Source organism: Microtus pennsylvanicus, chromosome 3, assembly GCF_037038515.1.
Source record: "Microtus pennsylvanicus isolate mMicPen1 chromosome 3, mMicPen1.hap1, whole genome shotgun sequence".
In the NCBI taxonomy this organism is placed as follows: domain Eukaryota; kingdom Metazoa; phylum Chordata; class Mammalia; order Rodentia; family Cricetidae; genus Microtus; species Microtus pennsylvanicus.
This window is the reverse complement of record NC_134581.1, coordinates 98,210,001-98,224,617: the sequence shown is the minus strand read 5'-3', so window position 1 is coordinate 98,224,617 and position 14,617 is coordinate 98,210,001. Positions and strand designations below refer to the sequence as shown.

The 14,617-nt window shown below is 52.0% G+C and overlaps 2 protein-coding genes across 6 annotated transcripts in view; both read right to left on the bottom strand.

The window, feature by feature from the left end:
• Positions 1–244: 244 nt before the first annotated feature.
• On the bottom strand, positions 245–9,541 carry Rab3d (RAB3D, member RAS oncogene family). 4 transcript variants are annotated; one of them, XM_075966574.1, is made up of 5 exons: positions 9,400–9,541; positions 7,107–7,348; positions 6,344–6,462; positions 6,128–6,252; positions 245–1,884 (listed from the first exon to the last, which is right to left on the bottom strand). In XM_075966574.1, the coding sequence occupies exons 2-5, from the start codon at positions 7,332–7,334 to the stop codon at positions 1,697–1,699; spliced, it is 660 nt and encodes a 219-aa protein (XP_075822689.1). In that variant the 5' UTR covers positions 7,335–7,348; positions 9,400–9,541; the 3' UTR covers positions 245–1,696. The 4 variants fall into 4 exon arrangements, with proteins under 4 accessions (XP_075822689.1, XP_075822690.1, XP_075822692.1 ...); XM_075966575.1 differs by having other exon boundaries at positions 7,107–7,345; positions 9,400–9,540; XM_075966577.1 differs by having other exon boundaries at positions 7,107–7,370; positions 9,400–9,528.
• A 1,832-nt stretch (positions 9,542–11,373) lies between these two features.
• Tmem205 (transmembrane protein 205) overlaps positions 11,374–14,617 on the bottom strand; it is a 5,996-nt gene continuing 2,752 nt past the window's right edge. For both annotated transcript variants that reach the window (XM_075966572.1, XM_075966573.1), the window contains exon 4: positions 11,374–11,707. In XM_075966572.1, the coding sequence (XP_075822687.1) occupies positions 11,402–11,707 (306 nt within the window). In that variant the 3' untranslated portion in view covers positions 11,374–11,401. The remainder of the gene's footprint in view (positions 11,708–14,617) is intronic.

The window sequence follows — 14,617 nt, the reverse complement described above, 5'->3', positions numbered from 1 at the left end:
GGGGCCTTCAACACAGGACCTTGTGTGACACGTTAGGGAAACACTAGCAACTGAGCACCAGTTCACACACTGCTGGTGTGTGTGTGTGCTTTAGACACAGGTCAGTGGTCCGTCTCTTTGGTTTTTCAAGACAGGGTTTCTCTGTGTAGTCCCGGCTGTCCTGGAACTCGCTCTCTAGACCTCACTGGCCTCAAGGCCTCAGAGATCACCTGTCTCTGCCTCCCGAGTGCTGGGACTGAAAGTGTACACCACCACACCAAACAGGTTGTTGAATTTTAATTTTAGCTGTTTTGACTATTTAATGATAAAGCAATATAAAAATTTTGACTCTCCCCTCCAGATGTTTGGATGCCCTCACTTTGCTAACATGATTTACCCACTCCCTTTCACCTAGTTTGTACAAAGATAGCTTCACCCAGATGCCTAAGGACAGCTGCAGCAGGGCTAGAAGTGCTGGAACCTGGAGCAGGCACTGGGACGACACTGAGCATGGTAAGGCTGCAGCCGTCATTGTGGCTGTGGGACTCAAGGAGTAGACTCCACCCGGTAGGAAACAGGGATATGTAACACAGACCGCCTGGGCTTCAGTGTCGCCTGGATCATGGGAGCAAATGGTGCTTAAGGAAGTATGGTCAGTGGGGGGAAGGACCTAGAGAACTGGGGATCCTAAGGTTAAGTCCCAAGTTTGTGGAGACATCAACCCACAGTCCTTCCCCAGTTCACTGGAGAGCCTGCATCTCCACGAGGTACAAAATCACTGGTGCCCACTGGGGCCTTCCTCCTCCACAGCCCCTAAGTGTCCTGGGCCACTGGTGATGGGGATGGCCCTGGGGCTATATGAGAGTCCTCAGGTGGAGAACCCAACTCCTGCCATCAGAAAACCAGCGAGTGCACTCCCTCTGTGGGCTGGTTTCTCCACTTCCCCTATACACAGGATGTACGATGTGTAAAGCTCTTGCTTAAAACACCACCGGGCAGACAGATGGGGACCTGGGCGGGCAGCCTCAGTCCCCTGGCTCTGAGGCGAACAGAGAGCTGGCGTGCTAACAGTGGGGCAGCTCTCAGCCCCCAAGTGACAGCGCCTAGAAGGTCCCCAAACAGCTCTGGATGAAAGATGGAGTGGATTGACCCGCACTGAGGGATGTGGATTCAGGGGAAGCTTGGAAGGCACTTTGGAGAGTCACTAATACCATGAGTGGCTCTGACTCTGTCCCTTGTAAAGCCAGAAAACAAACTTTCAGGTAAACGCCAGGGAAGCAAGGCAGTTCACGGTAGGTTCAAGGCCACGCTGGTGGACCTGAGCTAGGGAGGCTGCCAGGGCTAAGGTGGACAACATCTTCAGCCAGCAATATGGACAGCAGGTCATGTACCTGAGAAGTGGTTTTAAGGTAGAAGGCATGGAGTGTCCCCTCCATCACCGATGGAGGGTGATGCCGCCTAAGCCATCCCCATCAAAATGCCTTGTGACGCAGTAAGCAGCTGCATGGGGGTCCCACGCCCTCAGACAATGCTGAGCGGAGCCTGGGGTGTGGGCTCTAACCAGGACTGTCTGAGTGTATCAACATGGAGAGAACAGGGGAAGTTGGAGGGAGGAAAGAGGTGTCCTGAGCTTGGAGATGGCCCCTGTGGCTCACAGTTTGGCTGCAGTCCTTGAAGAGGCAGGAGGGGACAGATGTGGGGAGGTCAGGGGTCACCCTTAACAGCCACAGCTGCTAGGCTGGGGGGGCGGGGCATCCCCGAGGGCCGGGCCTTTTCCGTTGCTGCCTGGGCTAGAGCTCGGTTCCAGGGACTCATTCATCTTCTCACAGATGATGTCCACAAGGCGCTCAAACACCTGCTTCACATTGACATTCTCCTTGGCGCTGGCCTCAAAGAACTCAAAACCTGGATGGACAGAAAGTGGGGACAGTTGCGGCAGTCATGTTAGTCCTAAGAGGCTGGACTTGTTCCAACCTGTATTCTGAGCTCATTCCTGCCTGACCCGCTGTGTGTGTGGGGGGAGGGGTGCACATGTATGTTTGGGTGTGTTCCTCAGCCATCGGCACCATTCTTTCTGAGACTGGGTCTTTCAATGACTTCAAACTCACCAAGCAGGCTTGGCTCTGGCCCATAAGCCCCTTGGGATGACAACTGTCCACCACCACGCCTGACTGAAGGTAGGTTCTAGAGTCCTTCCCAGCCTCTTTTAACCCTTTGAAGTCGTGAGACAAATCTCACTGTGTAGCAATGTTGAGCTAGTTCGCAGAGCCTCTGACTTAGCAAATCTTCCTGCCTCAGCTGTCAGAGAGCAGTGATCACAGGCTGTACCATCAAGCTTAGCTAAGAGTCTTCAGGAGACAGACGGCTCAGTGGTAAAGGTACCTGTTGCCAATTCTGATGGTTTGAGTTCAATCCCCAGAACATACAAGACAGAATGACAGACAGCAGCATGTGCCACACACAGACCCTAAATAAATTATGGGGCTAAAGAGATGGGTCAGCCACTAAGAGCACTGGTTGTTCCTCCAGAGGACCTGGGTTCAATTCCCAGAACCCATGTAATAGCTCACAACTGTCTAAAACTCCAGTGCCAAGGGATCTGATGCCTTCTTTTGACCTCTGCAGGTACTGCAGCACGTAGAACACACACAGGCAAAATACCCATACACATTTAAAAAAGAGAAGTCAGACAGTGGTGGTGCACACCTTTGATCCCAGGCGAATCTCTGTGAATTCAGGGCCAGCCTGGTCTGCAGAGCTAGTTCTGGGACAGTCAGAGCTACACAGAGAAACTCTATCTCTAGACCTGCCTCCCCTTGAGAAAATAAAAATAAAAAGTGTAATTTAAAACAGTAAAAAGGGGAGCTGGGTTGTGGTGGTGCACGCCTTTAATCCCAGCACTCAGGAGGCAGAGGCAGGCAGATCTCTGTGAGTTCAAGGCCAGCCTGGTCTACAAGAGCTAGTTCCAGGACAGGCTCCAAAATTACAGAGAATCCCTGTCTCAAAAAGGAAAACAACAAAAATAAAAATAAATAGTGTAATTTAAAACAATATAAAAGGAGCTGGGTGGTGGTGGTGCATGCTTTTAATCCCAGCACTTGGGGGGCAGAGGCAGGTGGATCTCTGTGAGTTCAAAGCCAGCCTGGTCTACAGAGCTAGTTTCCAGGACAGGCTCCAAAGCTACAGAGAAACCCTGTCTCAAACACACACACACACACACACACACACACACACACACACACACACCAGTGTAAGGGGGGCTACAGAGATGGCCCGGGTGGAAAAGTGCTGGCTTTGCAAGAATGAGGGCCTGGGTTCAGATGCTCAGCACCACTTTTTTAAAGCCTGGCATGGCAGAGCATGCTTGTGACCCCAGTGCTGGGGAGGGGCAGCATTGGAGCTCGCTGGCCAGCTGGCCTAGCCCACTTGTGGAGTTCCAGACCAGTGAGAGACCCCGTCCCAGAGAAAGGGTGGATGTTCTCTAGGGCCTCCACATGCACACACAAATGTAATGAAATCAGGGCAGAGTGCACACCCGTAATCCCGGCACTATAAGCATGACCGAGCAGGAAGACTACTGATTTCAGAGCTACAAAGTTAGAACCTCTGTCAAAAAAAACATTAAATATAATGTGTAACATGCATAAGGCCCTGGGTTTGGGCCCTAGCACTGTTTTCAGGAGAGAAGGAGAGAATTGGTGAGCTAGCTCAGCCTCCAAAACCATTTGCCAGGCTAGCCTGACGAGCCTGACTGAGCTCAGTCCCTGGAAGACACAGTGGGACATAAAAACCTACTCCTAAAGGTTGTCCTCTGACAACTGACCTCCACCTGTGCACTGTGGCACACACAGAAATAATTTTTAAAGGGACATGACAAATAAGCTTTTTATTTGTTTGTTTCTGTGTAGCCCTGGCTGTCTTGGAACTTACTCTGTAGACCGGACTGGCCTTGAACTGCCTCCCAAGTGCTGGGATTAAAGGCATGTGCCTCACTCCTGATAATTTTTTTTTTGCTTTTGTTTTTGTTGTGTGTGTGTGTGCGTGTGCGTGTGTGTGTGTGGTAGCTAGGCACATACTCAGAACTGCTCAAAGCTCCAAGCCAACCAGGGCTGCAAAGCGAGGCCATCTCCCCAACTCAGGACATAAAGGGAGCTGGAGCCTGGATGGGAAAAGGATGAAGTCCATCTGATTTCTAGGATTAAGTGTCATCCTGATTAGGTAAATATTCGGTTTCTACCTCATACTCCTCTCTGCTAAAAATGGACCAGCCCGAGGGCATGATTCTCTCTGTAGCTCTCGGTCCTTGATACAAATCATTTATGAGGAAGACACTGGGCTATTTTTCAGAGCAGGATTGGAAACCAGGGCAAGATAGGTCCTTTACCACTGAGCCATGCCCTCAGCCCTTCACTGGGGGATTCTGGGCAGGGCTCTACCACTGAGCCATGCCTTCAGCCCTTTACTGGGGGATTCTAGGCAGGGGCTCTACCACTGAGCCACACCCCAGCCCCTCACTGGGGGATTCTAGGCAGGGCTCTACCACTGAGCCACACCCTCAGCCCCTCACTGGGGGATTCTACTGCTCAGCTCCAGCCCTGAGTGAATGCTTAGAAGCCGCGTGCTGAGTAACTCAATGGTGAATATGGTGGAGTGATGAACTCAACTCTTCAGAGCCTGGTGAAATCCCTGCTGCTCTACTACCTTCACGGCAAATTTGGTGTTTTATTATCTGTCACCTCCCCACTCCCACATCTGAATTTTTTATATTTCTTTTGTTTGTTTGGGTTCTTCTCTTGTTTTAATTGTTTGTGCTTTGAGTTCTTTGTTTTGTTTTGTTTGAGACAGACTCTCACTACATAGCCTTGCTAGATCTAGAACTTGTTATTGCTGTCCAGGCCAGCCTTGAACCTCTGCCTTTTAAGTGTCTTTTCTTTGGTTCTAACAGGGTCCAGCCGGCAGTTCCAGCACCTTGGGAGGTTAAGTTCATGAGTCTAAGCTCAGCCTGTGCTACATAGTGAAACTGCTCAAAAAACAATAAAAAATGTAAAACCTAGGTTGGCGGTGTTGCTCAATGGTCAGGTGCCTACTTAATGTATGGGCAGCCCTAGGTTCAGCTCCCAACACACACACACACACACACACACACACACACCACAAACACACCACACATGCAAAAGCAAGCAAAAAAAATGGTGAGATTTACTTCACTCAGCTTTCAGAATACATAAAAAATAGGTAGTAGATGCTGGATATTTTAGCACACTCCTCTAACCCCAGCATTTGGGAGGCAGAGGCAGGTGGATCTGTATGAGTTTGAGGCCAGCCTGGTCTACTGAGTTCCATAGCTGAGTTTCATCACAACTAGGATTATACACTGAGACTCTATCTCAAAACAACAACAAAACTGGGTGGTGGGCTATGGTATATTAATACCTAATATGGAAATGGTTTTAAAAGAGTGAAGACAGGCAGGCAATGGTGGCGCACGCCTTTAATCCCAGCACTCGGGAGGCAGAGGCAGGCGGATCTCTGTGAGTTTGAGGCCAGCCTGGTCTACAGAGCTAGTTCCAGGACAGGCTCCAAAGCCACTGAGAAACCCTGTCTCGAAAAACCAAAAAAAAAAAAAAAAAGAGTGAAGACAGGACACCAGGGTAATCAACTGGGTTCCCAGGACAGGGGAGAGCATGGTTTATACATGGGCGTGTTGGTGGGTTATCTCGGAGTAAGTGTGTGGTGTGTGTGTGTGCATCTGTGTGCAGGTGTCTGAGTGTCTCCTGGAGGTAGAGGAGGACATCAGGGGCCCTGTTTCTCACACCCATCTTATCCCCTTGAGACAGGGTCTCTCACTGAACCTAAAGCTACCCAGACAGCCAGCAAGCCCCAGTGATCCTTGTCTCAGCCTCCCCGCAGTGCTGGGGTTACAGGCATGAAGAAGGGTGTGCATGTGCATATATGTGGCCATGTCTGACCTCTTATGCAGGCTTCACATCTGCACAACAAGCATTCTCGCCCACTAAGCCATCCCCCAGCCCCAGCACATGGGCATCCCCCTCCACCAGACCCTTAGTTAACCACGGTGGAACTGGGCCTCAAGCGTGACAAGGGTTTGAAACAAGGATGTGACCTGTGGTTCAGGCTGGGCACTAACCAAGATCATCAGCGAGCCTTCGGCCATCCTCGGCAGGTACGACCCGTTCATCCTCCAGGTCACACTTGTTCCCCACAAGGATCACCTGGGCATTATCCCAGGAGTAGGTCTTGATCTGTGTGGCCCTGTGGAGTTGTGGACATTGAGAAGGAGGTTAAAGGTGGGCGGGGGAGGACACAAAGGACTGTGGCATATCAGTGGTTGGCCAGCACTCACCAGTCCTGCACAGCGGTGAAGGACTCTTGGTTGGCAATGTCATACATGAGCAGGAAGCCCATGGCTCCACGGTAGTAGGCCGTGGTGATGGTCCGGTAGCGCTCCTGGCCTGCTGTGTCCTAGGCAAACAGCAGTCAGTCAGCTGGGGCTCACCTGCTCCCTACCTGACTCTGCAAGGCCCTGAAAGGGACACAGGTCTGCCCTTGTGGTCCAATCTGATGGGGAGGCATGGTCCTGCCCTCCCAGCCCTCGCTGCCCATCCTGGTGTGAGACATAGGCTGTATCACCAGGTTGTCCCATCTTGAGAACTCTGCTAACTGACTCGGCTCTACCCTGGATGGGCTCCAATGTGAAGGGCTGGATGACAGGCTCCTATCTATGAGCTTCCCTATCCTCGTTTCCATGAGCCAGTGTGAGAGTCACAATGAAGAGCCATCTGGGCCTCAGGCCACCATCTTTGATTTGCCACCTGGTCACCTTGTTACCATGATGATACCAACAGCTGGACTAGGGACAGGGCATAGCTCTGAACCTGGCAGCCTCCATAGGGGTCCCCAAGATGGTCCCCACCTTCTTCCTCACTCGTCACTGTCTCTTCTCGCACGCACCTTGTGCATCTTGTCCCTCCACCCAGGGCAGGGCATGTCCCGCATCCCAATGAATTTACCTCAGAGATAAAAGATATCTCCCCGCCCCGAGCTGCTTTCTCGGGTCAGATTCTCTACTGACGGCCCCCCACTTCCCACACGGCTCTCCAACCCACCCAGATCTGCAGCTTGATCCTCTTGTCGTGTCGGTAGACTGTCTTGACCTTGAAGTCGATGCCCACGGTGCTCACGAAGGCAGGGGTGAAGGAGTCGTCCGCATAGCGGAACAGGAAGGAGGTCTTGCCCACACTGCTATTCCCGATCAAGAGCAATTTGAACATGTAGTCAAAGTTCTGGTCGGCTGCATCCCTTGGGCTGGCAGGAGGCTCACTAGCGGAGGCCATCTTGGTGGAATCTGCTTGGAGGGGAGGCCTGAAATCCTAATGGGAAAGAATGGAATCCTGAAAGGGGTAGGTACCAAAAACTGAGCCTAGGAGTCTGGGCTCCGGAGTCAGTTCTTAGAACGCGTGGATCCGGGATCCAACTCAGGTTATCAGGCTGGGCAGCAAGTGCCCTTACCTGCAAAGCCACTCCCTAGCCCTCGTTTGTTTCTCTCTCTCTCTCTCTCTCTCTCTCTCTCTCTCTCTCTCTCTCTCTCTTTCTTGAGACAAGGTCTCACTCTGGAGCCTAGTCTGGCCTCTAACTCCCAGTCCTGCTGCCTCTGCAGCCAAGTGCATGGTGGGGTGGGGGCAGGCATGTACTTCCACCTTGGGGCTGGAGTTCCAGGTGCTCATGACTGCCTGACCTGTGCGTTAGGAATCTAAGTCAGGTCCTCTAAAAGAGCAATACCTGCTCTCAACAGCTTATCCATCTCTCCAGTCCTCATTCTTTTCTTCTTCTTTTAGAAAAGGTCTCATGTAGCTGGCCTCAAACTCCCCACGTGGAGGATAAGGGCCTGAAGCTTCTGATCCTGCCTCTGGAACTGGGATTACAGGTGTGTATCCCAGTGCCCTTCCTAATGAGTCTCATTATTCATCAACAAACCTTGGCCCAGTTCTTCTCGGCACCAGGCACTGAGCTCTGAAGAGACAGCTGTGCATAAAACCGAAAAGCACTCACCTGTGTGGAGGGCTGTGGCTAACCTTTACACAGAGGTGAAAGTAGGGTCTGGGGATGGTGGTGGAGTGCTCGCTTTAGGTTTCAGCCCCAGGACCCAGTAAACCAGGTGTGATGTGCACACCTGTAATTTCACCACTAGAGAGGTAGAGACAGGAGAATCCGTAGTTCAAGGTCATCCTGCACTACTTTAGAAGTTTGATACCAAACTGTGCTACGTGAGACCCTGTCTCAAAAAAAAAAAAAGGCAGAACGGAGCCTTTATAGTGGAAGGTTTTCTGATCTCCTGCTTTGAGTACAGAAGTCAGGTAACAGGTAAAAACTCAGGGCCAGTGGTGGTGGCGAGGAAGTCGCACGGGCTGCAGACTGGACTTTGCCCAGCGCAAGCAGCTGGTATGGCCAGGTGTGAGCTGGAGGGGGGGTGACTGCCAACTAGACAGAGGCCCCTCCATCAGGGCCTGGGTGTTGACTTAGCTGGTGTCTGCCACTGGGCGCCTGTTCTTCCCCCTTTAAGTCCACTTTAACCATTCCCTGTCTTCCAGGGCAAGGGATATTTCTATAAATACAGCATGCTTTAGAACCCCAGTTAAGCTTCCAAGTGGGTACCTGTCATTTTATTTGTCAAAGGGGCCGGACCTGGCTCCCTTTTGGTCAAAGCTGATTCATCTCAGTCATGGTATACAGAGACAGGAATGAAAGTCATCAAATCCGACGGAATTATCCTAGCCACTCAAAGATCACAAAACCCACCCCACTCCATATCCTTTTATTTATATCTGTCCACACTCCAGCATGCTGTTAAATCCGAATCTAGGGTTCCCTTCCAATCTCCCGGGAGTCAGTGTTCTCAGCGGTCTAGAGTCGCTCTCTGAAGCCCAAGCAAAAGTATTTCTCAATGGCCCTCGGTGTTTTCTGTTTCTCTGCCCCGTGCATTTCCAAAGAGAACGCAGCCAACCCCACCCTATGTTCCGGGAGAACGGGTTTGAGGAGGGACCGCAAAGCGTCTGCCTGGCAGGGCCTTCAGGCTGGCCCCCGCCCCACCGCGGCTCCTTTTCCGGACCGATTAGGGGTTCCCGGGTCCTCAAGGCGGGCACCCAAGCTGTCAGTGCACTGCGTGTACCAGCAGGTGCCTCCCCCATCACCATATGGCGCCCTCGCTCGCCCCCGACTGGGCTCCTCGCCCAGCTCGCCGCCGCTCGGGGAGCCAGCGGAGCCAGCGGGGCGCGGGGAACCCAGAAGAGCCAGCAGCACGGCTTAGGGAGAGCGACCCGGCCTCGCGTGGACCCCAGCCCAACCTGTCAAAGCGCACGCGCAAACCGACAGACGGGCTGTCACACTCGCTCAGGGACTCACCTCGGGTCACGCCTCGCACACTAGGATCCGCCCACGAAGTCGCTGCAGCCCGCACCCGGCCGCGACCCCCGCCCCGCAGCCACCGCCGCCAGCACTGACACCCGGATCCCGCGCCGGCTCCGCCCAGGTGGAGGGGGCGAGGCCGCAGCAAGAGTTGGAGCGCTGTGTGGGTGGAGCCTATGGGGGGCGGGGCCATCGTGAGTTGGTATCTGGAGGTAGGCGTGGTCTTGTGGCCTGGGGGATCCGCAAGAGGAGGAGCCAGGAGGTGGGCGTGGCCTGTCGGGGATTGGGACCCAGCGAGAGTCCGAGCGGAGTGGGCGAGGTCTTGCAGGCGGAGGTAGGTCTAGCAGGTGCGGGGCCCCTAAAAGAGGCTCTCGATGTGGGCAGGGAATTGAGAGGTGGGCTTGGTAGTAGAGCGTCCACGGCAGGAGGCGCAACGGGAGTCCAGCGACCCACAAGAAGCGGGCGGGGCATATACGTGGAGGGACTTTCCCAGAAGGTTGAGCCTCGCCGGGTGGCAGCAAGAGCCAATCAGATGAGAGCACGCTGTGTGTGGGCCCAAGAGGCGGGATGGGTGGGGGCGCTAGATGTGAGGGTCCTGACAGGAGTGGAGCTATAGAGCCCTGGGGAGCAGGCAAGGGCATTAAGTCCCACCGTACTCTCTCCTAGAAACTACGTCTCCTTTTCCCTAAAATAGAAAATGCCTTCTGTGCACTCTGTGGTTAAGAGGAAAACCTCAGCAGCTGGGTTCTAGTCCCGCCTCCACTTTCTAGGACTGGGACTCGTGACACATTTAACCTCTCCGAACTTCAGTTTTCCCATCTGTCAAGTGTGTAGCCATGTTTTTGTTTTTAATTTTTTAATTTGGGGGATGGAGAGATGGCTCAGTGGTTAAAAGCTCTTTTTCTCAGCACCCACATGGTGGCTCACAACCATCCATATTCCAGGGGATCTCACCCCCACCCTTCTTCAAGCAGCAAGAACCAACGTGGACAGACATAAATGTAGGCAAAACACTCATGTAAAATAAAAATTTTAAATCTAAATTTTTTTTTCAGACAAGGTCATTTATTCCAGGCTTGCCTGAAACTCATTATGTTGCCAAGAATAAATAAACTGACTCTCTTGCGTCCACCTCTCAAGGTCTGGGATTGCGGGTATGCAAAACCATGCCTCGTTTATGTGGTGCAGGGAAGGAGCCTGAGCCTTCTTGTGTACTAAGCAAGCACTCTCCGCCCCCAACCCATTTTCTCCACAGTGCAGGGGGCGAAGACCAGGCCTTCATGAATGTTAGACACACTCCATGTCCCACATAGTCCTAAAGGGTGCTGGATTACACTGTTCAATCCTCTTAAGGACTCCCGGAGTTAAAACCCGTTTTAGAAATAAGGAAACTAAGGAACAAAGAAAGGCAGATATTTGTCTGAGGCCACACAGCAAGATGTGGAATTCAAAATAATATAGCGGCCATCACGATGGACAAGTGGGCAAAGGCACTTGCCCCTAGGCCTGCTGACCCACAGGGTCCCAAGTCTCTAGAGTACCACTCACCTAGGTTCACATCTCAGCATGGATGCTATGGACTAGGGAGAGACGAAGCAAGTTCTATCTTGTCTTGCACACACACGCCACTCATGCTCACATCTCATCGGTAGTGTCAGTGGGCCATGAAATACACCTGTGCCTGAGGTGGGAACCGGCTGTAGCTGTAGTAACACAGAGTCAGGGCAATGGTTAGCACCAGCCAGGCATACAGCAGGGACTCATAAATGGTCATCATTAGTGGAGATTTGCTGGAGCTGCGATAGCTCACACTCCAAAGCATCATGCAACAGAAATGGGGAAACTTGAGACTCTAGGTGCTATACTAGTGCGCACATGCACGCGCGCACACACACACGCGCGCGCGCACACACACACGCATACACACACACACCACCTGGCTTCTGTGGTGGAAATATGACCACAGCCATCTCCAAAGAAGCATTTATTGGCACCTGTGTTAAAGTCTCTGGAGCCCCAGAGCGAGGCCAGCAAGGCAGAGCCCATTACTCAACAGGCAGCCCAGGTTGCAGAGGGAAGACAAACCGTGGTAGTGGAAGAATTTCTGGCGAAGAGCATTGTACTTGGGGTCCTTCTCCCTCAGCTGGCGGTAGGGGTCAGGGCCCTGGTGGCTGCCTGGCACCTCTGTCCCCAGGCCTCGATCTTTCTCCACAGTCTGTAGGGCCCACATGACAGCCGTGGTGCGGGCCTCCAGCCAGCGTGCATTGATAGTGGCCAGTGTGAGGCTCAGGAGCAGTAGAGCGAGCTGAGGACAGTGACGGGGAGGCAAAGTGAGGAGGGTGACGATCTGAGAGAGGGTATGCCAACCTCCTCACAGCCCAGAGAGAGTGGGGACCCTGAGAGCAGTAAAGAATCTATGGCTTCTTCTCTTCTGCTCCCTGGCCCAGGGCACAGTCTGTACCCCTACTGTCCCTTGAACACCTAAACTGCCTCTTCAAAACAAAACGTGTTTTTTGCAGTACTGAGAATTGATTTTCGGGCCTTAGACGCAGTGTAAGTTCCACTGCTGAGCTACATACCCAGCCCTTTGCTCACTTGTAGGTGGTATATACACATGTTCATGTATGTGCACATGTGCTTGCTGGTACACATGTATGTGGGGGGTTCTACCTTTTTTTGGGTGGCAGGGGTAGGGTGAGAGTGGGGTGGGAATGGGGGGTGTTTCAAGATAGGGCTTCTGCCCTAGCTGTCCTGGAACTCGATCTGTAGACGGTTGGCCTCAAACTCACAGAGGCCTGCTTCTGCCTCCCAAGTGCTGGGATTAAAGGTGTGCATAACCACCACCTGGCCCTTTTTCTTTTTTAAAAATTTTACTGCATTTACTTGTGTGTGTGTGTGTGTGTGAGATAACATGCCTTGGTGTGTGTATGTGCAGACTCGAGGGAGTCATTTCTCTTCTTCCTCCATGTAGATCCTCAGGAGTCCAACTCAGATTGTCATCAGGCTTAGCAAGCAAGGGCCTTTGCTTGCTAAAGCGGCCACCTTAGTTTTTAAGGAGGTGTCCATTATTGATCCCGGAACTCCCTCATTCAGCTGGAGTGACTGGTTGGCCAATGAGCTTCAGGGATCTGCCTGTCTCCGCCCCTGACTCCCACTGCTCCTGTGTTGGGTAACTCCTCTGGGTTTGGTAATTGGATGGAGCTGAGGATTCAAACTCAGGTCCTCACGTTTTTGCAGGGAGCACTTTTCTGCCCAAGTCATCCCCCAGCCTCCACCCTTCCCTTTGAGGCAAGTTCTCACTAAGTTGCCTGGGCTGGAGTGAAACTCATTATGTAGCCAAGGCTGGCCTTGAATTTGCAATCCTCTTGGCTAAGCCCCCCAGAGAGCTGGGATGACAGGATGCCCACCTGGTCTCCCCAAAAGTAAGACAAATAACACTCATGGTTCTTTCGTTCCCTCTGCTCAAAAGCACACAGTTTAAAAGAGGGCCCATCTCTTCTGTGACCCCTGGAACTGACATTGAACCAACAGGAAATGAATCAAACACCTGGGAAATACCAGCTACCCATAACCCTCTCTGACCTCTAAGAGATTATTCTTTTGTGGGGAGTGAGTTGAGATAGGATTACAGCAGCTTCAGGCTCCCTATGTGACTGACACTGACCTTGAACTCCTGATCTTCCCACCACCAACTCCAAATGCTGGGATTATAGGTGCCATGGCCATGTCAGCCTTGGTTTTTTTATTTTAATTTTATTTTGGTGTTTTGAGACAGGGTTTCACTGCACAGACCTGGCTGTTCTGTAACTGGATCTGTAGACCAGCATAGCCTCAGACTTACAGATGTCTGCATCCTGGGAGGTGGGATAAAAGGCATGTGTTGCCTTCTAACTGTCCTTGAACTCTCTATGTAGGCCAGGTCAGATTCTAACTCACAGTGATTCTCCTGCCTCTGCCTCCAGAATGCTGGAACTAAAGGTTGATGGAGGAAGGTCATTGGTTAAATAAAAAGAAACTGCTTGGCTCTCATTGGTTAGGAGATAGGTGGGAGGAGTAAACAGAACAAAACGCTGGGAGGAAGAGGAAGTGAGCTCAGACTCGACAGCTCTCCTCTCCAGAGCAGATGCCTCAACGCCATGCTCCCCGCTCCAGGGAAGATGCACTCTATGAAGCTCCGACCCAGGATGGACTTAGGCTAGAATCTTCCCGGTAAGACCGGTGCTATACAAATGATAAGAAATGGGCTAGTCCAGGTGCGAGAGTTAGCCTAGAAAAGGCTAGGTAGAAATGAGCCAAAGCAGTGATTAAATGAATACAGTGTCTGTGTAATTATTTCGGGGCATAAGCTAGCCAAGCAGGAGGCTGGGGTGTTGGGGACGCAGCCTCTCCGCTCCATATTACTACAAAAGGTGCACACCACTACACCTAGCTTGGTTTTGTTGTTGTTTTTGAAACAGAGTCTTAATATGTAGCCCAGGCTAGCCTGCAACTTGTGCAATCTCCCTGGCTCATCTTCGCAAATTATGGGGTAACAAGTGTGTGTGTGTGTGTGTGTGTGTGTGCGCGCGCAAGTGTGTGTAGTGTGTGTGCAAGTGTGTGTGTGCAAGTGTGTGTGTATGTGTGCGCACAAGTGTGTGTGTATGTGTGTGTGCAAGTGTGTGTGTGTGGTGTATGCACCACCACACTGGGCTGAGAGACCACTCTTGATACATCAAATCTTACCCACATCTGAAAACTTTAAGAGCAGAGGGAGGGAAGGGTGAGAAAATCTGAGCTGCAAGAATTGTTCCTTACATTGTGACTGAGGGAGCGTGTAGACAGGAGTGAGGAAACCTAAATTCCCAGTCCGGCTAGTTTTTACACAATGAACTGAGGTCGGAACCTCAGCTGAGCTGAGTCACTCCAGTTTGGCAGGAGGCCCAGCTATTGGGCAGAAAGGAAATAGGAGCCAATGGGGAAGATAAGGCTGCAGAGAGGGCTGCCAGGGGCAGCTCTTCAGGATGTGTGCTCTGCTTAGGGACAGTAACCAGCTATGTCTTTACCAGGAACAACAGGCCTTTCTTTTCCCCTTTCAAAACAACGCCACTTGAGCTGGTTGTGGTAGCACACTCCAGGAGGATATCCCAAAAAGGGGGAGCTGGAGAATCACAGGTTTGAGGCCAGCCTGGGCTACACTTTTGGGGGTGTAGAGATGACTGGTTCAACATACTGCTCT

Coding starts and splice junctions, on each gene's coding strand:
- Rab3d (XM_075966574.1), bottom strand. CDS start 7,334: ATGGCCTCCGCTAGTGAGCCTCCTGCCAGCCCAAGGGATGCAGCCGAC. Junction 6,253..6,343: donor TTCACCGCTGTGCAGGACTG/GTGAGTGCTGGC, acceptor ACAACTCCACAG/GGCCACACAGATCAAGACCT. Junction 1,885..6,127: donor AAGGCTCGCTGATGATCTTG/GTTAGTGCCCAG, acceptor CTGTCCATCCAG/GTTTTGAGTTCTTTGAGGCC.